We start from the raw sequence: 21,543 nt of genomic DNA, 5'->3' as shown, positions 1-21,543 counted from the left end.
TTTGGCACGCCCAATAGGTCTTCCTTCCATCAGGGTTTCTTTCCACAACTGCTTTAACAATGCAATATCTTCCTTCCCTAGTATATGTCTGATCAGACTCATTCGTCGGCTTTTGCTTGCATAGCAGTATCTGGTTAAATAACACAATTAAAGTAATTAATCAATAACATGTACAATTCTAGGACAAACTGTAACAGCACCAAGTTTCCAGGAGGTAACGAAAACAACAACTTAAAATTAAGAATGAGATATTTACTCCATTATCAAAGGTTGTATGTTGTATTATTGTTTGTCAACAGCTGACTCGGAGGGAGATCTCTCACCAAGGTCTGCAAGTAGAGGCCAATGCTACCGCGCTGGTGTTGAGGCTGGTACAGCTTCCCCCACCTGCGGGGCTGGCACAGTCTTCCGGGTGGTTCTCTCTACTCAAGCGGCTACTTTCAGTATCTATAAGGGTGCATGGCAAGGTCAAGAGCTGGATGGCAGAGTTTGTACTTTACGGCAGCCCTCTGGCCACCACACATCCCAAGGAGCAAGGTAGTTTTGTTGACATATTGGTCTGTAACAAATAACAAATGTTTTCTCTGTCTGTGTAACTGTCGGAACCATCCACTGCAGTAAATACAACTAACTAGGCCTACAGCAGTTTCATGTTGCAGAAAGTTGAGCAAATCTTATACTCCTTTTACTTGAGCTGATATTTTTACCTGAAGACATCAGTTAACAAACCTTTTATTTTCATTCGGCAATCGTCTTGTTGTTTGAGTGTGAATGTTTCCATGCTCTATTACTAAATAAGTAAAAATATTTCAGTTGAACATAAGTATTTTGTCTTTTTTATTGCTGAGCATGACCTATTTAACTGTAAGTTGTAAATCAAATATCTATATATCATTTAATTAGGCCTACATGAAGGTATTTTACTGTGATGTGCTGACGATGAATGCAATGCCAGCAGGTATGCGCCGGCCGGTTTACTTTCAATATGAGATGGGATCAGCTGACAATGTTGGCAAGACTGTTGATGCTCTACTGAACGACTGGACTCAGATTGCTCAGCTTTACTGCTTGGTGGATGAGTTGGCCGAGTACTTTAGAATAGGTAAGATTTTATTTCCTTACTTTTTGATTTTCGTGTTTGAAAATAATTCCACCTAAGTGTAGAGCTCCTCATATCTTTGAATAACTTCTTGATCAGCATTGTACGTTTTATTAAATTCACTGAAAGTGCATATAAAATATGTCTAATGATTATCATCTATATAAATAATAGTGGGTTTGGGACTGTTAATGGAAGGTGATCAATTTCAGTTGGACACTCAAATCAAAACATCATCAGACTTAATAGGCGAATGACAAGAACCTCGATGGCATCCTTACGGACTAGAAACTTCCCACGCCAATAACAGTGCAATCGCAGTTGCGGAATGTTCTTGTTGACCGTTTACATTAAATTCTATGCCTAGTTGTCATTATGTCATGTTTTGTATTCCCTATGTGTTTGTATTGTGTTCGCCATGTTATGGATATTAATCGTTTGATGGCACTGAGAGATGAATACATTTTAAGCCCTGGTGGATATGGCTTGATAGCTAGCCAAAACTCGGACATCCACAATAAAGGATGAGTTAGACCTGTGAATATGCCACCTTTAACCTGTTTTTCATATGTTGTAATGGTGTTTCAGAAAAGTACAACTTGTCCAACATGGTGACTGTCAAGTCCTACAGTTACAGCAAGCTGGTGCTGGGCTACGGACCTGAGAGAGGAGCTACTGTCACTGTACAGTGGAACAGTCAGTCACAGGCCTTCACATTGGTCTTTGGTATGTTTCATTTCATTAGTTTAACTTTATTTTTCATTATGTTTGATGTGGTATTTATTTTCATGTGGTCTAAGTTCAATGTACTGTGGAGCTCGCTAATCCAGCATTTTTGGTGCTTTGGCTATGCGGGATTTTCTGGATGTCTTCTAAAATTGTCGTTATAGCGGAACTAGGGGAAGTACTGCTAAATATAGTTAGTTAAAAATAAATTGTTCGTTTGCAGACCATTGTTTGGTGTTCTACTGTGCTTTCTATTATTTTATGTTGCGATGTAAAATGGTAACAAAATTTATAAATTACCCATTCTTGAACTCTTTTGAGTACAACTGACATCCACCATTGCTTCCGAATCTGACAAATTCTCTAAAATTGCTAAAATGATTAATTTAGATTTAGAACTATGCTGGTGTTGGCTTATTGAAGTGCTGGAACATCAGATGCCGGATGAGCTGACTTTTACTGTAGTTTGTATATCTTACTGTCCTTAATTATTTAACTAGAGGTTTGTGGGAGCCTTATAATTAATTTTGATCAAGCAGAGCTCGAGTCAATCTTTTGGAAAAAGATCAAGTTTAAAGCTTTCTTATGGCCGAGAATTTTTTTTTCAGAAGCTTTCTGGGTTTGCGGATCAGGGTATTTTATCTAAAGTCTTAGTTTAACTTGGCTCTATTTTCTTATTTACTGCTAGATCACTTGAGCTTTTAGGCTAAACTGGAAAATCAAACTTGCACCTCTAGTCTGAACAATTAGGAACCTAAGCTTGTGTGTGGTGGACAGGTGGCAGCAACAGTTGTGTGAACGCCCACTCTCTTCTGAGGGAACAACTAGAGGCTCATCTCAACAGACACCGCAACCTCGCTCAGATAGTACATCTGCTGCATGAGACTTACGAGCCCCTCATATCCATCAGCAAACTACCCACCATACCCCAGCTGGGCGTACACAATTCCGTGAGTAGACTCGTCAATGTCACAATGTCTGACACCAAACACAGTAGCGCAGAGGTAATGTCTTGGGCTGATCCAAACCTTGCTGGTTCAAGAATCACCATCTGCCTATTATCATTTTATCATCACTGGCTTATATGACTTATACTGTAGGAATGTGCCATTACCATTTATTATAGTTTTGGGGAGCAGTCCACACCCTCAAATGATTCTTTACTTTCTTTAGATACCACACAGACTAGTAGTCTATGGCAACTGGCTATTGAGTTTAAAATAATTTGAAAATAAGTAAAACCCCAAGATGTTGAGGTGTAATGTCTACAGTTAAAAAAAAGTTTCTTTGTTGGATCCTATATAGTTCAAAGCCTGCAAATTAAGAGTCAAAGACCCGGCTTTTCAGAGATGCTGCGAAACTATGTTTTCTTTAAATTTTTTACCAAAAGAAACAGGTTGCAGAGTCATCATATTTAGAGAGGGATCTGTGGGCAAGGAATTTTGACTTCAGGACGAAATGGGGTATGATTTTCTCTCTTGGGTTTCAAAAAGGGACAAAACAGCTAATCAGTACAATTTTTTCCTAGGTCGTTAGGCACAAGCCGGGAATTTTTTTCACATTACTTCAGGCTAGACCCAGGGGTTGTGGCATTATCCCTTGGACGTCCATTGGTGATTGGCAGAATTTCAACCCAAGACCTCAGCAACTGATGTCCCACGCTCTACCACTAGACCAACTCGCTTCCCCACAATACCCTTAGCGGTTATGTTTTGATTGTAAAACCAAATGTCAATTCGAACCCTCATGCAATTTTTGTAAGAGTAATATTGGGAGAGTAAAAGCTCGACAGGGCTGATCTGTTGACTTAGTACTTGACCAAGCTCTTATGCTAGGAAAATCGAGCTGCTTGCACTCATGTTAAAGATAGTTTTTTGTGCTTACTCAATTTTATGTTTGTAATAAAACTAAAGCTCTCAACATTAGTTGTAAAGTGTAGTAATGTGTGGTTACAGAGGCCGCAGGTGCCAGTGCAGACGTTCACTATCATGCCTCAGTCACCCACTCTGATACGACTCACCTACCAAGGCATGTACTGTCTGGAGCTGAGACTACGCGGAGGTGGCCTCGTCAGTCTCAGGGATGCTGCGTACAGCCGCTTTGACCGCACCAACGTTGTCAGTGACTTCTCCCCCACACCTGGCCTCAAGGTGAATATGTAACAGTCAAGCTCCATACCAATATGAATATAACAATACTTGGGACAACTTAGTGTTATCCTCACCCTTAGCACTGTTAGGGGTGAAAATGGTATGAGTCAGTTGTTCATCAAGGATTGACAGTTGTCGGTAGTCCGTTACTTAGGCCATCAACAATCTTTCTTAATTGATTCCATAAGTAAATGTTTAATTAAATTGTTAAAAAGTTAAAAGCAGGTTTCTTTCTAATTTTTCCTCAGGGAAATAAAAAAAAAAAACAGTGATTGAAATTTAGTTAATTAGTTCCCTTAACCTTAGACTTAAATACAAATTTTTACCATCTCATGATTCAAAATATTACCCAGCTGACTGAAATGTTGCAGGCATTCCTGTCCAAGTACGTGGATGAGAGTGCAGTGTTCCGCAGAAGGTCCCAGTCAGAAGATGACAACCCACCTTCACCAGTCCCAATGGACCCGGGTGAGGGGGGTGGCTTTCTGGGGGGACACAGACAACCTCAGTCCCCCAACACTAGGGAGGGAGGGCTGCGCTTCCATCCCCCTCTCACACCCCCTTCTGGCAGCAACCCGCACACTCCAGCCAGTCCACATACCACCAATATATCACAGGTAGGTTGTACGTGTAATGAGGTTCAGTAGGTAGGATATGACAACTGGTTACTTAAGATACAGCTAGTAAAGTAAAGTGCTAAAATTTGCAATTCACCTGAATTTATACACTCAAGGCCATGCCACACCGAGCTCTCCCCGTGGTGGGTGCGAATAACAAATATGACAAGTCACACAGCACTACCACGAGCCCGAGGGCGTGCGGTAGTGTCCGCCACAACTGCTTTCTGAGCGATTCTTTTAGACTACATTGGCAGTAGTTATGTCTAGTGCATGCGCAAAGGTGCACCTCGAAAATGAATTCACATTATCAGTAATAAAAATAAATACTGTTTTCCATGTTATCTTCTCCATATTTCTACAAGTAATAGAAAAAAGTATGCAGAAAAAAGGTGCATAGGACCTTTCTTGTAGATCATTTAAGTAGATTATTTAAACATATGTCAAACGTTTTGCTGAAGGCCATGTTTTTTTAGTTATTTACAAAACCTTAAAAGGGACATTTAGAGCGCACTAGCCCCCTTAGCTCCACCCCCACTGATCAGTACTTTTAGTGTGTTGTTTAAGGACCCATCCCCTACAACTGTACCAAATTTGGCTAGTACATGCACTTCTTCCTCTATTTAGTTTTTTTTCTTTGTTGCCTAAAATACAAGCAATAGGTGAAATTCTAAGAGCTTCTAAGCTGGCCCCTTCCACCTAAAAACTCCCTCGCGGACTTGGTACTTTTGGTGTGGCATGGCTAATGGTAAAAAGTCCGCATGCTACCATCCCTCGGCGATATTGATGGAGTTGGTGTGCTATGGCCTTTATGAGCAATAGTTATTCGTGTAACCAGTGGGCGAAGTGGCACTTTGCTACTCATAAGAGAAATGGATACGCAAAAGCCGTAGGCGAGTGTGGAAAGTTTCTTGAGTGCAGCAAAAGTAGTTTGCACTCGGGTTACACATTATATTTTTTCTACAGTTGCTATAAATCATATAAATAATTAGTATTTCAAACAATGTACAACACGTTTTCAGGTTAGGTTAAGTCCAATTGAAACGAAATGGGAAACGCTGCAACACTGCTCCAGCTGATCGTAGTTGTAATTATCTTTAAATGTTGCCAACTTATTTTCAAGCGTACACGGATTATGTGCATAACAAAAGCACGCTGTTTTGTGTTGTTTGGTTGGAATACTGGTGTACGCGCCAAAGTAAGGCTTTCTGTACTATAATCTGTGCAAGGAAGCCCACTTTGTCGGGTGACGGTAGGGGAAAAAGTTGGTTATGTTATGGACTAAATCTTTTTGCAACACTTTCAGTTAGTTTGGAATCATTTTGGAAAGAGATATAGTTCAGCTATCTTACCTAAGAAAATTAAAGAGTCCAGTGGCTAATAGACAACGGGCTATCTCAATCCCTTAAATATACACTTTAAAAAAGACAGGACAAAAGTTAGTGTCTTGCATTGTTACTAGTTTTATATCTATTAGCTCCTGTACTCTAGAGTAATTTTCTCGGCTACCACAAGATAGCCAGACTCTATCTCTTATAAAATAATTCCTAACCACTTTGCCTTTCCTTTGAAATATAAACTTATTTGACTAAAGTTCTTTGTTTATGATGATACACTATAGTAGGTAGTTCTTATTAATTTTCTCTTTGTCTAGACACAACAGCATCAGAGCAGTTTTGGGTCGTCGCCGGCTACATCGTTCAACCTAGCGTCTCCGCCTAACATCCAGCCGTCACCCTCCATGTTGCCTCATCCCTCTCCCGGGTCCGGCCTAACCACCCTCCACTCTCCCTCCAACCCACTCCATGTTCCCTCCCCCATGCCTATCTCCTCCCCTGGCCCTGCCATCAGTGCCGTGGGACACTCACCTGCCGGCTCCTTCATGGGACAGGCTGGTTAGTACTTAATTAGTATGTACAAATTCGTACTTTCAACTAGAAGGTTTCTGTCATTAAGTGGATAAGTAAACATTCCATGTATAAGGTGCTGCTGTTGGCGGTTTTTTATTTTAAAGTTATGTTGTCCAATGACCAACATAGGATGAAATTGACTCCCTTATAATTCAAAGAAAAGCTAATTGACCAGTAATGAGTTTTTTGAAAAGTAATAGTGTTAAGCTAGCTTACCTGTGGAAATTATAGTCCAAGGATAGATACACATTAGAGGAACACAAAACATAAGACTGATATTTTGTCCTGATGTAGTACTTCAGAGAGTTGGTTGAAGGGACAAGAGATTTCACTTGCTTAGATTTTGCTACTCTTAAGTTGTCCTTTGAGTTGACCTTGGTTAAAAAGTTAGCTTATTTGACAGAAATCGGTATTTTACATCCTGCACACTTTGTCAACGGTTTGATCCAACATTTATATTTACTTTAATACTGGCTTTAAATTTCACATAGGAATTGAATGTCTAGATCTATACATAGTCAAAGGTTTCCTCAGTCAATAGGCTGTCCATTTCTAGTTATACTGATTTGCCCTAATTGGATTGCAGCTATATACATCCGAAACATGGGTCATGTGTTTCATCATGACGTTTGACAATGCCATATCTTAGTACTAAGATTTGTTATTTTTTTTATTTTGATTGTGATTATTCAAGGCCAAGGGTGAGTGATTTATCCTGAATTTTTACTTGAGCAAGTAAATATTCATTCACTTAAAATCAAAAATGAAAATTACACTTGTTAAGGAATATTTAGATCAAAAAAACTTTATTATTTCCTATAACATGTGGTTTCTTCAGAATTTTTTTCTGACTCGGTAAAACCTGTCATATCCTTCATGTGACGGAATACGCTGTGGTTTTAATAAGGAAAAATCAAATAATCTACACTACAGTTAAATGTTCTATAAAATCAAATCAATAACCTCCAGAGTAAGGTAACAATAAAGTACCCCTTTGTGCATGGAGGGAGTGTTATGCAGGATGTTTGGTTGCAGGTCACACAGATGGCAGCCCGTTCCCATCATCACAGTCGCCTGCTGCCTCTAACTGGCCTGGTAGCCCTGGTATGCCTCGCCCCTCCCCAGCACGCCCCTCGCCCCATCCTGCCTTGCACAGCCCTGATCACAAATCTGGTGAGTCACCTTCTATACTGTTGTATTCTGTGACCAAGATTTTGAATTGTGCTACATCACCTTTAAAGGATAGGGGTATTTAAGTGTACATCTTTATTATGTTTTTTTTTTTTATTCTATTGCAGTTTTGCTAAATTTAGTGTAGTAGCCTACTTACACTTTTAGCTTTTAGTCACCGTTTTGAAAATTTAAACAGTTGTATTCTATTTTGTTTTAGTAGAAGGGATATGATTGTACTTTTGGTTTGAAATGGGATGGAATCTTTATTTTCTTTATGATTTTAGAAACAGGAAGAAGATGGGATTTTTAATTAAGTACAACAAGTTTGTTTTAAAATACTAAATACAAATTTCTGCATGTAGCAATTATGTCAAACAATGTCAATTTGCAGTCTGCATTGTGCTGCTTGATAAAAACCAACAATTAGTTGTAATACATCGGTGATAATAAAATTTACTTATAGGATGGCACAATAATTCAACAAATTCGGATGAAGTGCTTTTTGTGGCTTTGGCCTGACCCTGCGAGATAAGACCATAATCCCTAGCTGGGAAATCACATTCAGGTTAAGTTATTATCTGCCTAGATTGAGGAAACATAATAGCCTCCATTTGCCACACCAACCAAATTAAACATCTGAATTTGTTGTGTTGTTTGTTAAAATCTCCACTCATAAAGATAAATATGTCTGTTAAATCTGCCAGTGTTAAAACAGCCATAAAGATTTAAAGGAACTTAAAAAAATTGAGAGTCAGGCTTTACTAGTTGCACAAGAATGGTTCCAATCCAATCATTTAATTGTAAATAACCAGAAAACTGAAAATATAATTTTTACTCTTAACTACTCTATTTATAAGGATATTAAATCTGTGAAATTGCTAGGCATATATTTAGACAGCAGATTAAGTTGGGATAGTCACTTAGAGCAATTGTGTAAGAAACTGGCCAGGGTGGTTTGTCTTCTCAGAAAACTAAGACACTGTGTTACTGCAGATATGCTGATTACTGCATACTATGCTTTTTTTCATTCCCATCTACGATATGGTATGGGTCAAAATTTGAATTGGGTACAATAACAGTCCCTTAGTAATAAAAAAATGTTGCTCACTTTACCTATTGCTAAAAACCTTTTATTTTGGAAGTTTAGGCCTTAATATTGCTGTATATACAGTTTATTTGTTAAATATTAAGAGGTTTTGGAACTAAACTGAGAAAATAGTGGCCAAAGTAACGACGGTCACACGTCCCCCGAACGAGTTTTACCATTAAAGAGACGAATTAAATACTTTTACCAATGAGAAAAGTGAATATAAAACATTTTATTATCATCTCTAATAACGAAAGATGGCTAATACGTGCATATTACGGATGAAATAATACTCATTAAACGCCAAACTGAGTTAAAAGTCGTGTCCCTAACATCAGCGGTAACGGCGGTAGTGAAGTCTGTTTCACATCGCACAGCGAGACTAGCGCGAGTAGCGGCGGAAATCGGCGTTAAAACAGAAGTGTCATGGCGATGAGCAGCAATAATGCTAGTAGTTTGTGCTCTCAAGATAATTTGGACTTGGAGGTAAGTAATTTTGTTAGTTGAAACTGTTATGTATAATTTATAAGTGTAACAACGGTACATGACTAATTGTCAATAAAATATAAATCACAATGCTTCGTACTAGTTTAAGTTTTGCGTAATACGGCCCGGTTCCAAATGCCGACTTGCCTCTAGCGATAGCATCCGCCATTTTGAGGTTAGCAGACACGACGTATGAAATTGTAACGCCGGTCTGTGAATCGCCGGTCACGAATGATGCACAATTAAACGTGACATCCGATACATTTTGTGACCGCTGATTCATTTGATTGATATACGTTTTGATCTTGTTGGTGATATATTTGTTGGTTTATTATTTTCGATTTTGACATGGAATATAATATAATGAATTAGTAAACAATGTTTTGATGAAAATAATGATGATGCAGGGTTGCCTCCAACCGGGAAAAAGACCAAATTATGCGTGAGTTTTCATTGCAACCAGCAAATTTCTAGAACTGCTTTCCACTTTTTTATCCAATCTAAATTGAGTTAGGACTATTTAGTTCTTGTTGCAGTTGTGAAATTAGTTGATATGGGTTTTTGAAAAATAATGATTTTATGTGTTTTAATTTTTATTAAAGATAGGGGAAGGGGTTTGCTTTAACTTATTACTTTTTTAGTTTTTTTTTATTTACTCTCTACATTAGTTAGGTTTACATTAATTAGGCCTGAGCCTATTTATTAAATTTATGATAAAGCCTTGATTTAATAGCTTAATGTTTGCATCTAAATTGAGTTAGGACTATTTAGTACTTGTTGCAGTTGTGAAATTAGTTGATATGGGTTTTTGAAAAATAATGATTTTATGTGTTGTAATTTTTATTAAAGATAGGGGAAGGGGTTTGCTTTATTACTTTTTTAGTTTTTTTTATTTACTCTCTACATTAGTTAGGTCTACATTAATTAGGCCTGAGCCTATTTATTAAATTTATGATAAAGCCTTGATTTAATAGCTTAATGTTTGCATTCATGAAAAGTTAAACTTATAATCATAAATATAATTTGAGTTAAACGTTTTTTTTAATAATTTTAGATGGCTAAGATGGCTAAAAATATGTCATGGTGTAGAATTATTACAAGTATTTTTTACTAAAGATTCAGTTAGGCTTTTTTAATCCTATTGTCCTCTTGTAATGACATTAAGTAGGCCTTTGCTAGAAAACAAATTCTTTAATTTTCCAGACCATGGATGGAAGAGATGAAGATCTTCTGTTGAAAGAAAGATTGAAAAAAGATAGAGAAGAGGCTTTGGTCCGTAGAAAAAAAATTGAATTAGAAAAATCTGCAATACGAAAGAAAAAGAATGCAGAATTTCAAAGACGAAAATACGCGGAAATTAAAAGAAGACGTGTGTTGGAACATGACCGAGGTTTACTTTCTAGACCAATGACTTCTAGTACGCCTATAAATACTTCAAGTACTGCAGCTCCAGATAATTTAGAAGTAACTAAAACTGGTTCTACTAAAGCTGTGCAAACACCAAAGAAAATATGTACCACCAGTACCCCTCCAGATAATTTGAACTTGGTGAAGCCTAGTTGTTCACAAGTTAACGATAAAAGTAAAAGGCCAATTAAGCCTGCTACAGTAAAAAATTCGGTTAGTTCAAAACAGGCGATTAAAAAATCAAACAATAAACCCAGAACTAAGCTAAGTGAAAAGGCATTAGAGGAGAAACGTTTGAAAGAAAGGGAGAGGCAGAGAAAACATAGAGCAAAGCTTACCGAAGAACAACTGGAAAAAAAGAGAGAGTATGACAAGCAGTATAAATTGAAAAGAAAAGAGGCTGGTACCTGGAAGTTGAGAAAAGATATGAATGAAAGGGAAAAAAGAAGAGACAGAAAATTAGTTAGAGAAAGAGTAAAACGCTGCAGAAAAAGAAAAAAACTTCAGAATGGGCAAAATGAGGCTGTTATACAGTGTGATATCCAAAATGAATCCTTAAATAATATATCAAACAACAGTTTAAAGAGTCACAGTGCAAAAAAAAGAGAACTGAGGAAAAAATCGAAAAAAACCATTAAGGTTTATAGAGACCTACTTTCAACACAAAAACAGCTCGCATCTGCACAGAGAAAAGCAGAAAGATATAAGAAAAGATTTCAAAGATATAAAAACTCTGTGACCAAATCCCCATCCCCAACGAAAAAAATAACACAACTGGCAAATAACAGAAAAGTACCTACTCCAGTAAAAAGGCGGCTGGTTTATTTAGAAACAATCGAGGAAGGTTTAATTCAAAAGAAAAACACCCTTAAAAGCAAAGCAGAAATTAGTGAATTCAACGCCATGGTTTCAACGCCTTTACTAAGGAAAAGAAAACTAATAAATAAGTAACTAATAACTAATAAATAAACCAAAAATCTAGTTGGAAGCTACAAAGCTTATAGGAGAATTGGAAAAACTAAGCAAGAGCATAAAAGAAGATTGCCTCGTAATACAATCTATTTAGTCAGAAGATTTTACTGCCAGGACATTAACAGTAAACAACTCCCTGGTAAAAAAGATTGCATTACAAGACGCAAAGTTAAAAAACAAAAAAGACTTCTACTAGATACAGCTAAAGGTTTACACAAAAAATTCAATGAAGAACATCCAAACAATAAAGTTTGTTACAGTACATTTTTAAAACTGAGGCCATTTTGGGTTGTATTCCCAAAATTGAACGATCTTGATACATGTGCATGTATAATTTGCAGCAATGTCATCCTTGTACATGAAAAATGTATTCAAACAAAGATTGTGACAAAATCATTAGATGAATTAGTTGAAGAGACAGTGTGTAACAAGAAATCCCTAGATTGCATGTCAGGTGTTTGCACGAGATGTGAGTCAAGCAGGATAAAGACTTCAAATATTGATCAATCTGAAGTAAATTACTTGCAGTGGAAACAGATTACAAAACCGATTTCTGACAAAAATCCTAAACTGATGAGGGTGAGTATCAAAGAGGAAGTTCAATGCACTGTTTCTGAACTAGCAATGAAGCTACAAGAACAGCTAGATCTTTACAAAGTACATTTGTCTAAAATAACACACCAATACAATGCCATGGACACACTTAAGAAATCACTTAAAGAAAACGAGTGTTTGCTCCACATTGATTTCTCTGAAAACTATTTATGCAAGTCTTATAAAGAAATCCAAAGCTGCCACTTTGGAGGTTCAAAACAGCAACTGTCACTCCACACAGTAGTTATGTACTCCAAAAATAAATTGGAATCACTTTGTACCATAACCGACAACACTGATCACAAGGCACATGCTGTCTGGGCTCATCTTTTGCCATTGTTCGATAAAATAAACAAAAGCCCTGAAATTGACACTTTACATGTATTAAGTGATGGACCGTCATCACAATACAAAAATAGGTTCAATATATTTTTCATGTCTAGAATAAAGGAGTATGTACCAAATTTGAAATCCATGACATGGAATTTTTCCATTAGTGGGCACGGCAAAGGCTCTGCCGATGGAATCGGTGGAGTGGTGAAAAGAAGTGCAGATCTCATGGTGAAATGTGGCAATGATGTAACAGATGTAGACTCATTTATAAAGTGTGTAAGCAAAACTTGCAGTAAGGTAAATCTAATAAAGATTAAATCTACAGACATTGATGAGATGTATTTGAAAAGGCCTGAAAAGCTTCAGGCTGTTGTTGGCATTAGTCAGATTCAACAAGCTACATGGAAAGACGAACCATGCAAAATCTTTCTCAGAAGGCTTAGTTGCTTTACCTGTGCCTTCAACAAGGCTTGTAAGCATCATCCGCACAATCCTCCATACCACATCGTTGAAAGTCATTGTATCCTTTTACTTTATCACTAATTTATTTTGCTTTTCTTAACTAACTAACATTAGTTTGTAAGTTATTAAAAACACATATTTGCCAATAATAAATCAATTTATTTAACTTATAACCCATTATTTACAAAAGATTGTTGGAAGTGTGATTTAATGGAACTTGTGTTTCAAAAATTTAATGTAAATAAATTGATTGGGCAACAGGACAATTTAGGTCCACTTGTTTATAAATTGAAACTTGACTTTTAATTAAAAAGACAAAAATGTAAGAACATCAAACAACATTCTTTGTTAAGCAATGTATTTTTAATAAACAGGCATAATTTTAAGACCATCTTCCCAATAGATTATTAAAATACTTTTTCTTAGCCAAATTAACAGTACATGCACTTGAGACTAATGATCCCACGTTGGAAAACAATTTGGATGGCCCACAAGAAGACAATCTATTGGATACAACTAATGGTCCCAGCTTGGAAAACAATTTGGATGACCCACAAGAAGACAATTTATGTCGTACAAGACGCATTGATGTGGGAAGCTGGGTTTGTGTCATTTATGACAACGACTGGTATCCAGGTAACTAAAATTTAAACTCAATTTAAAAAATCAACAAATTTTTTACATTCTTTTTATAATTTTGTTTACATTAATCTTATAACAGTAGGCCAAAAATCATTCAAAAATTCAAATAATTCATTGCTTTTTGGTAAAAATTATTGTTTGCCCTAAATAATTTGAATTTTTTTTTAATTTTAGGAGTTGTGGAGGAGAAGAAAGAAGGAGATATATTGGTGGTAGCGTTTATGTCCAAAAGTGGCAATAAATTCTTCTGGCCTACACCTGAAGACAAACAGGAAGTTACCATTGCTGGGTTAATGTGTGTGACCAAACCACCTTATCCAGTGTCACAACGCCATTACCAAATAGAAAAAAAAGAGATGGAGAAAATAAAGAAAATTTTTTCTAACGTTTAGTTGGAAGACTAACCTACTTGTATTAGTTTGAACTGTTATTATTAGCATATTCTTTTTTCATTATTTCAATCTTCTTTTGATGCCTATGGACATATTAAATATTAAGATAGTTGTTCTTTATGTCATAGTGTGAGATTCTGATTCATCTCTGTAACGGATGTCACACACATGTAACAGAGGTCATACACATGTAACGGAGGTCACACACATGTAACAGAATGTCACATTTTTAATTTATATTTTTAAAATACGTACAGTGTAAATATGTATAAATTGTTATATTTTTTCAATTTAGTTTGATTTTAAATTAGTACACAATGATTTTCATGACTATAAAATCGTATACACACATTATGAGGTTAAAAAACCTGTGTAAAACTCGTATTTGGAAAATAATTACATCTTTTCTAAGCTTTTATGAAGATATAGGTAAAACAAAAGAAACAGGGCTGTAATATATTTAACAACAGTATATTTGAGCAATAAAAAATAAAAAATACATTGGGTTTCCCATTTTTTTCATCATGTAATTAAGATTTATCTTAGTGTGACCTCTGTTACACAAAACGAGAATTTTCAGTATAAAACTATCTCTACCATTGACATATATATCTATTAGTGCTTTCTACGTATTTTGTGGTGTTCTATAGGTTACCAGTATTAAAAAGTGCAATTGTCATTAGAATAACTATTAATAAATATTTTTTGTAATCACTACTTAGAATCGTACTTTATTCAAATTTTGACCCGTATAACCTTATGGGGCAACTCTTGCAGTGCACAGTCTGCTCTTGGATGGCAAAAAAAGGCACTGAGAGCAATCAAGAATATACCACAAAGACAGTCTTGTAAACCAATATTCAAAGAATTACAAATAATGACTTTGCCTAATCTATATATTTACTGTTGTCTAATAGATGTTAAGGAGTCTTTGAAAAATTTTACAACTAGAAACGAAACTCATCAGTACTATAGATAGACTATAGATCAGTACTATACTAGGAATAACTATCAATTAGATTTAGCTTTTTTAAGATTGGAAAAAACAAAGAGCAGCCACATGTGTATGAAGATACAACTATTCAATAAATTGCCAAAAAAGGCATGGATTGTACCCTTTAAACAATTTGTTTCTATTATAAAACAATGGCTTAAGGAAAATGTTTTTTATTCCATAGACGATTATCTGGCCTGTGATATTAGTTCCCTATGTTTTTAGGACATCAATGTTAGTATTAATATATTTAATTATTTAATTGTTATTATATTTAAATATTTTATTGTTATTATATTTACAGATTTTATTTTTGATCATTGGCATGTAAATTGTTAATTTATTTATTTTAGAGTTAATTATGTTTAACTGTTATATTTTAAAGAGTGATTGCTACTCACTTGGTGCATTCTTGCTGTTAGGCCTACTCTAACAGGAAATAACTGTATGTATTATAAAAAAAAAACAACTTTGACGATGTCTATTGTAATACTTGTATTGCTTAATGACAAATAAAGATCTTGAATCTTGAATCACTTTCCAGTGATTGTGGCAAATGCATTGAACATCTCCTGCCATTGTAGAGACATAATCGTCAACCAGCAGCATCAAAACATCTCTTCTCTCATGATCTCAGACACATCATTGTTCTCTCATGCAATATAGACAGAATTGTGAATATCTCCAGTGATCACGGAAACATCATCATCATAACTTGCAATCCTAGCTGATAGTTAACAAAAATTTCCGTCCTGGAAAATTCCAAATTAATTTTTATCCCTGAAATCTTCTGAAATTTCTTGGTGTTTTTACCTTTTCTAAACACCTTCAATTCTTCATGGTTGTGCTCTGTATAGTGACATGGATTTGTGAAGTAGGCCACTTAGCCTATTTTGTCTCTCATAATAATAAATAAGCTTATCAAACAATTGTTGATAATTTCCTCTATGTTTACAGGAGTGTCGGCAGGTGCAGGTGCCAGAGTGTTGCCTCAGAGGTCGTGGGCTGGTGCTGTGCCTACACTGTTGACCCATGAGGCTCTAGACCTCCTGTGTACACCCTCGCCTCACCCAGGTGGACTACACAGTCCAGAGCTGGCACCACTGGAGCGCTTCCTCGGATGTGTCTACATGCGACGTCAGTTGCAGAGGTTCATACAGTCTGACGAATGTGTGAGTACTTTTAATTATCTGGTTAGTTAGGAATTACACTGCCTAGTCCTGTATTGCCAACGTAAGATGACTTCACTTCCTAGTTTATTGCAGCTCATTAAACTTAAACTAGATAGAGTGTGATGGACTGATCACATTTTTGGCAAATAATTACTCGTCTAACATTTGCTTTGTTTTCTTACAGGTTTAATATACTCCACTAATCAAGTACTATATTGGTAAAATAAGGTGAAATTTTATCAAGATTTATTCACAATTAAACTTGGACTAGATTAAATATTTTTATGACCTATTTTTCTATATTGACTTGTCTATTGTTTTGTTTTTATGTCTATAGGAGGTGATAGTGAGTAAAGTTCCTTTGCACTTATAGTTGGACCCTTAAGTATTAAATTTGCTAAAACTTTAAAGCTGAAGAGTAAAGATTTTTTATAAATTCATGCAACGATACATGTTTGTTAGTTTTGAGACTTTTATTTTAATTTTTACTGTGCTAGGCTAGTTAACAATTTATTTTTATTTTTTTATGACAAAGAGTTTAATCCCCCTGTGTTACAATGACTCAGTTGACCAATGTCCACAGCCGCAGTTGTCCCAAGTGACCACTACAGAGCCAGGTGTGGTGCATTTCAAGGTAGACACTCTACAGTGTAGAGTGGGCCTCAACACACAACATCTGCAATCTCTGCACATCAAGATCACCACAGCACCGGAACACAAGGACTCCTGGTCACAGGAGGAGCTGCAAATACTGGAGAAGGTAGTCTTAGACAATTTATGTACAAGTTGAATGTTGCTTGAGCCACCCTCGGAATGTGCTGATGTCAAATACTTATTTCTGTCGAATGCACTAACTTGTTAACAAACTGATATCACAACTTATAATTAAAGCATTTATTTTAAAGCTGCATAAACTACAATAGTGAAAACTTAGAGAGAATAGTTATTTGTGCAACTAGTGAGAAAAGTGAGCAATTGACTCACTCGAGAGAAATCCTTACTCACGAGCCGTAGGCGAGGGAGGAATGGTTTCTCGAGTGAGGCGAATGCACTTTGCACTCGAGTTGCACAATATATTTTTCCTACAGTTACCATAAAACAAATAAATTGGTAAAGAAACTTAACATATTTTTATACAGAAGTGAACTTTTAATAAGACATTTAATGCTGTGACTAATACAACATTACAACAGCTGACCAGCTGATTTACAGCCAGTGCTGCCAACGTATTTCGCGCGCATACGACCTTGTCTGCATGTTACGCGCTCACTATTTCGTGCCTTCACGTTGCAAATCTGGAGTGAGACAAAGTAATTAGAGTGAGACAATGTTAACATTGTCTCACTGATGAGCGAATTGGCCACTTTGCTTTCTCAAATTAGTGAGAGAACATGCACATTGTTTGGTAAGTGTAGGAAAAATAGATTTTTTACAGTACGGTAGAACCTTTGTAGACCACTGAGTGAGTAGCTCATTCAAATAAGTTTTTTTTAATCCCAATAAGGATTAAAAACTTTCCATCTCTATGTAACAAGGGGTACACAGAGATGGAATGTCCACCAGTAAATGATATGATATATATAGTCAAACTTTAATAATTTAATCGAACTAAGAGACCAATACATTTTACTATTCAAAAATATGAATTCTAGATAAGTTTGATAATAAAGGAAATTAATTAATTGTAAAACGGAAAAAGCACAATATGTATTGCATAACTCTACGGGAAATCTATTTCGTCAATAATTTCAATTTTAAAAGTGTATTATATCTCAACTCATTAGGCAAGAGTCAAAGATTTGCTTGTTCGTTTGGCTATGAGGATCTTTTCTTCATTTTGCAAGCGTAAACTTGTACAATAAATGATGAACCCAAACAATTTCAACTATGCTCTCGATACGTGGGTGGTTACAGTGAATGATGAACTTATGAAGAAAACAAGTGTTGGCAGGGGGGGGGGGGGTTGGGAGGTAAGAGTCAATTTTGGAAAGTGACTAAGCCGTATTGTCTATGTTAAGGGTGGTGAGCAAATTGGGGAGATAAAGGCAATCTATATAATGAAAATATGCATAATAGAATGTTAAATATTGTAATAAAAATTTTTCATTTTTCACTTTGTTGAACAACCATTGAGTTAAAATCAAAAGCAGTGTCAAAAATATACAGCACCAAATGCACAAATTTTGAGTGCACATTTTCAAACTTTTCAAAAAACACCATACAGTAACTGTTTTCTTATGAAAACATCATGTTTAAATATTACAATTGATTATACATGTTAAAAATTAAGGCCATGTATGTTAATTTTTCAATTGCAATTTGGTTTGAATTTGAAATAATAAGTGAGTCTTAAGAATTATATTACTTTACCTGTGGTTTGGATATGGGCTAGATATAATCGTGTGAAAAAACTACATGACTATGTTATTTATGTTAATGAGGCGTTAAATAGTATTATATTTTTCCATTTATATTATACTCTAAGTTCCCTGATGTTTGTGCAGTTTTTTGACATGAGAGCGAGTGCGCCACCATACAAGCCCAACGCTCTTTGTTGCTTTGGACGAATGCTCAGCGTGCAGTTCAACGTTCTCAAGGACTTTGTGCAGATCATGAAACTTGAACTGGTAATTATGTTAGAAAATAGTATTAAAAAGCTAGTTTAAGAAATATTTACTCATGAACTTTTACTAACAATCTAGGAAAAATCAAGTCTACTAATTATATTAATACAATGTTTGTGTTTTCTGAGAGCTTACCATCAATGTACATCCAATAGGTCTAAGCTACTCCACTGTTTTGCGCTTCAATCATCAGCTTTGCTAGACTTAAGTGTCCCCAACATAATTTCAGCAAGTAGTGCTAAGCCCAAATGTTAAGGGTAATGTTCTGTGTAGAGATGTGTTGATATAAATGTATTTTTTATTCTCGAAACCAATACAATTTTTTTTAAATTTTGCTAACCATTCGATACAAATTAGTTATACTACATTATGTTCTCACAAAAAATAATATTGGGGTAGTGGGTTGATTTTTAAGTAAAGAACAAAATTAAAATTTCCAACTAGCCAATTCAAATTTTAACCCATCTAAATGTATTTAATAAATACCATATCAAAGGATATATACCATCCTCATCCACAACCGTGTCAAAAGCATTAATTTTTTGACCGCTTGATCTTCGCAGACAGTTACACAGAACTAGAGATGTTTAGAATCTCGCTACCGATTCTTGGACACATCCCTAGTTCTGTGTAACCGTTAAAGCTATCAAGTTTGCTGTTTTCCACCAGGGTCCTAAATAAGATTTTAGACTCTGTGCTTCTGTAAAAACTATTAATTTTAAGGGTTCTCAAAATATTAAGACTGCAGAGTTATCAGTTGCCGAGTTTTTGCAGGATTTAACTGCACTTTTTATCAACGGTTTTTTATGTTCTGACCATTTTTTCTGTACCTCTAGGTTCCTGGGCTGGCCCAACAGCAGGGACTCAAGTGGGGAGTCCAGTGGTGCCTAAGGATCCCTCCCTCCGCTCCCCCTATAGTTCCTGCAGGACAGGCTGGTGTACTCGTCTGCCGAACTAAATTCCTCCTGTTTGTAAGTGTAAAATACATGTATTTGACTGAAAAAAGCCTCAATGATAAGAATCATATTTCAATCTAATATAATTGCCGTAAATTTAGTAACTTTTGATTTACAATCTATGCTGTCTTTGGCTTTGGATGGAAGTAGACATTACTTTCCTGTGTTAAAGTTGTTGTGAGTTTTAGAAAAAAATCATAGTTGAAATACTACTGACAGAGTGTACTAATGTAAATTACTTGCTTCATTTTTATTCAATCCAAACTAAAAGGACAATTTATTGTAAGCAAAAAGTCTATACAAAATATTTATGCCATAACAGCTGCAGATAACCAGACTGGGCTACATGGACCCGCCAACGCTAGTTCTGCCTCTGGTGTACGACACCAGCACTAACCTGACCCAGCTGGCAGAGAAGAGAGACCCGGGCCCCGCGGCAGGTCTAGCGGCAGCCAACGCTCAACTCAAGCGGTTTGTCGAGTGTACAGCGGCCATGCGCGAGTGCTCGCTGTTCCCTGCTGTTCAAGATTTACTGGCCAACCTAGTGCTTCCCTCGGAACCACCTCAGGTAAAAACAAAAACAGTCCTTCACATCTAAGGATGCTAAGTTCCAACCCCCAACACTTTTACTTATTTATTACTTTAGGCCTTTTAGAGGTATGTGTGGTTTTATCTAGCAAAATCCTTTGGTGATTGGTGAGATTTGAACCCGTGGCTGAAGCCATGCGCTCTTCTACTAGACCATTCGCTCTCCTTAAGTAATTAATAGAAAATTTTAAATTGATAAGTGAGTTTTATGTTTAATAGGTGAACACAAACAAAACACACAAACAAATTGAAAAATTTTGTTTCACAAACGTTCACCCTATACTAGTTAAGTTGGCTAAAATGTGATTAAGTTATTGTATTAAAATTCATTGTGTAACCCCTGAACTGTTGATTAGACTATAATTTAAGGTACATACCTTCACGTCCACAGTTCATAAATGAATGGTCTAACCCACTACATGTTTCGCCTATACGTAGGCATTGTCAAGTGGTCCTTCAAGAACGTTTCGTCCATTGTAGACTCGTCAAAAAACATTTAAATACATACACAAAACACGATACATTGTACGAAACGTTTAACACTTAGTAGGCCTACTATTTACCGGTCGCGGTACGGAGGCAGACTGGCTGGAATTACGTAACCCCGACCCCTTCTCCGTTATCAGTCATACTGCAAAGGTCAAACTGTTCCTGTCTATTGTTGTGAGCTATTATGGCGTTAAAAATTGAATGAGATTTGAAGTTTAGCTGGTCATTTAAAATATGGTTTTTTAGGGATGGACGAGATTGGATTTTTAGTTCGAGACGAGACGAGACGAGATTTTTTATTTCTCATAAAATTTCGAGACGAGATCGAGACGGGATTTCCCTTCTCATACACAACGGGAAATGCACGTTCAAAATTTTTACCTGATTTTGTAACATTGTTAGATGACTGTTTAAATACAAAAATAATGATAATAGGCAAGAATATTTACAATCATTTATTAAAAAACATCAGCATAACATTTTTTTTATTAATCACGCTTAACTTATTAAAAATGCCTACGATTAGGAAACATAGTGATATCAGTTAGGATAGTGTTCAACTTATCCTAAAATAAAATAAATCATAAAATAAAAGCAATATTAGTTTTTATAAAATAGTTACTTGTTTTGACTTTTTATAGTAATAAAACATTCCTCACACTGCTTACAC

At 35.9% G+C, this 21,543-nt stretch overlaps 2 protein-coding genes across 2 annotated transcripts in view; both read left to right on the top strand.

Moving 5' to 3' along the window:
* LOC128989852 (mediator of RNA polymerase II transcription subunit 14-like) overlaps positions 1-21,543 on the top strand; it is a 45,133-nt gene that overhangs the window by 19,418 nt on the left and 4,172 nt on the right. Inside the window, exons 15-27 of the mRNA XM_054411931.1 lie at positions 300-537; positions 959-1,102; positions 1,688-1,825; positions 2,603-2,775; positions 3,781-3,975; positions 4,347-4,592; positions 6,247-6,487; positions 7,538-7,675; positions 16,002-16,216; positions 16,800-16,976; positions 18,721-18,843; positions 19,677-19,811; positions 20,119-20,364. Of these exons, the coding sequence (XP_054267906.1) occupies positions 300-537; positions 959-1,102; positions 1,688-1,825; positions 2,603-2,775; positions 3,781-3,975; positions 4,347-4,592; positions 6,247-6,487; positions 7,538-7,675; positions 16,002-16,216; positions 16,800-16,976; positions 18,721-18,843; positions 19,677-19,811; positions 20,119-20,364 (2,409 nt within the window). The remainder of the gene's footprint in view (positions 1-299; positions 538-958; positions 1,103-1,687; positions 1,826-2,602; positions 2,776-3,780; positions 3,976-4,346; positions 4,593-6,246; positions 6,488-7,537; positions 7,676-16,001; positions 16,217-16,799; positions 16,977-18,720; positions 18,844-19,676; positions 19,812-20,118; positions 20,365-21,543) is intronic.
* LOC128989851 (uncharacterized) lies at positions 12,675-14,051 on the top strand. The gene is made up of 3 exons (XM_054411930.1): positions 12,675-13,074; positions 13,455-13,652; positions 13,833-14,051. Exons 1-3 carry the CDS (start codon positions 12,696-12,698, stop codon positions 14,048-14,050), a joined length of 795 nt encoding a protein of 264 aa, XP_054267905.1. The 5' UTR covers positions 12,675-12,695; the 3' UTR covers position 14,051.

Source organism: Macrosteles quadrilineatus, unplaced genomic scaffold (assembly GCF_028750875.1).
Source record: "Macrosteles quadrilineatus isolate MER2022 unplaced genomic scaffold, UCM_ALF_1.0 Scaffold_3__2_contigs__length_128488019, whole genome shotgun sequence".
Classification (NCBI taxonomy): domain Eukaryota; kingdom Metazoa; phylum Arthropoda; class Insecta; order Hemiptera; family Cicadellidae; genus Macrosteles; species Macrosteles quadrilineatus.
Note: the sequence above shows the minus strand (reverse complement) of the source record. Positions and strands in the feature narration are given on the sequence as shown.

Excerpts from the sequence above, each read along its gene's own strand:
- LOC128989851 (XM_054411930.1), top strand. The coding sequence starts at position 12,696 with ATGACATGGAATTTTTCCATTAGTGGGCACGGCAAAGGCTCTGCCGAT. Across the intron at positions 13,075-13,454 it reads CCACATCGTTGAAAGTCATT|TACATGCACTTGAGACTAAT; the intron begins GTATCCTTTTAC and ends CCAAATTAACAG. Across the intron at positions 13,653-13,832 it reads TGACAACGACTGGTATCCAG|GAGTTGTGGAGGAGAAGAAA; the intron begins GTAACTAAAATT and ends TTTTAATTTTAG.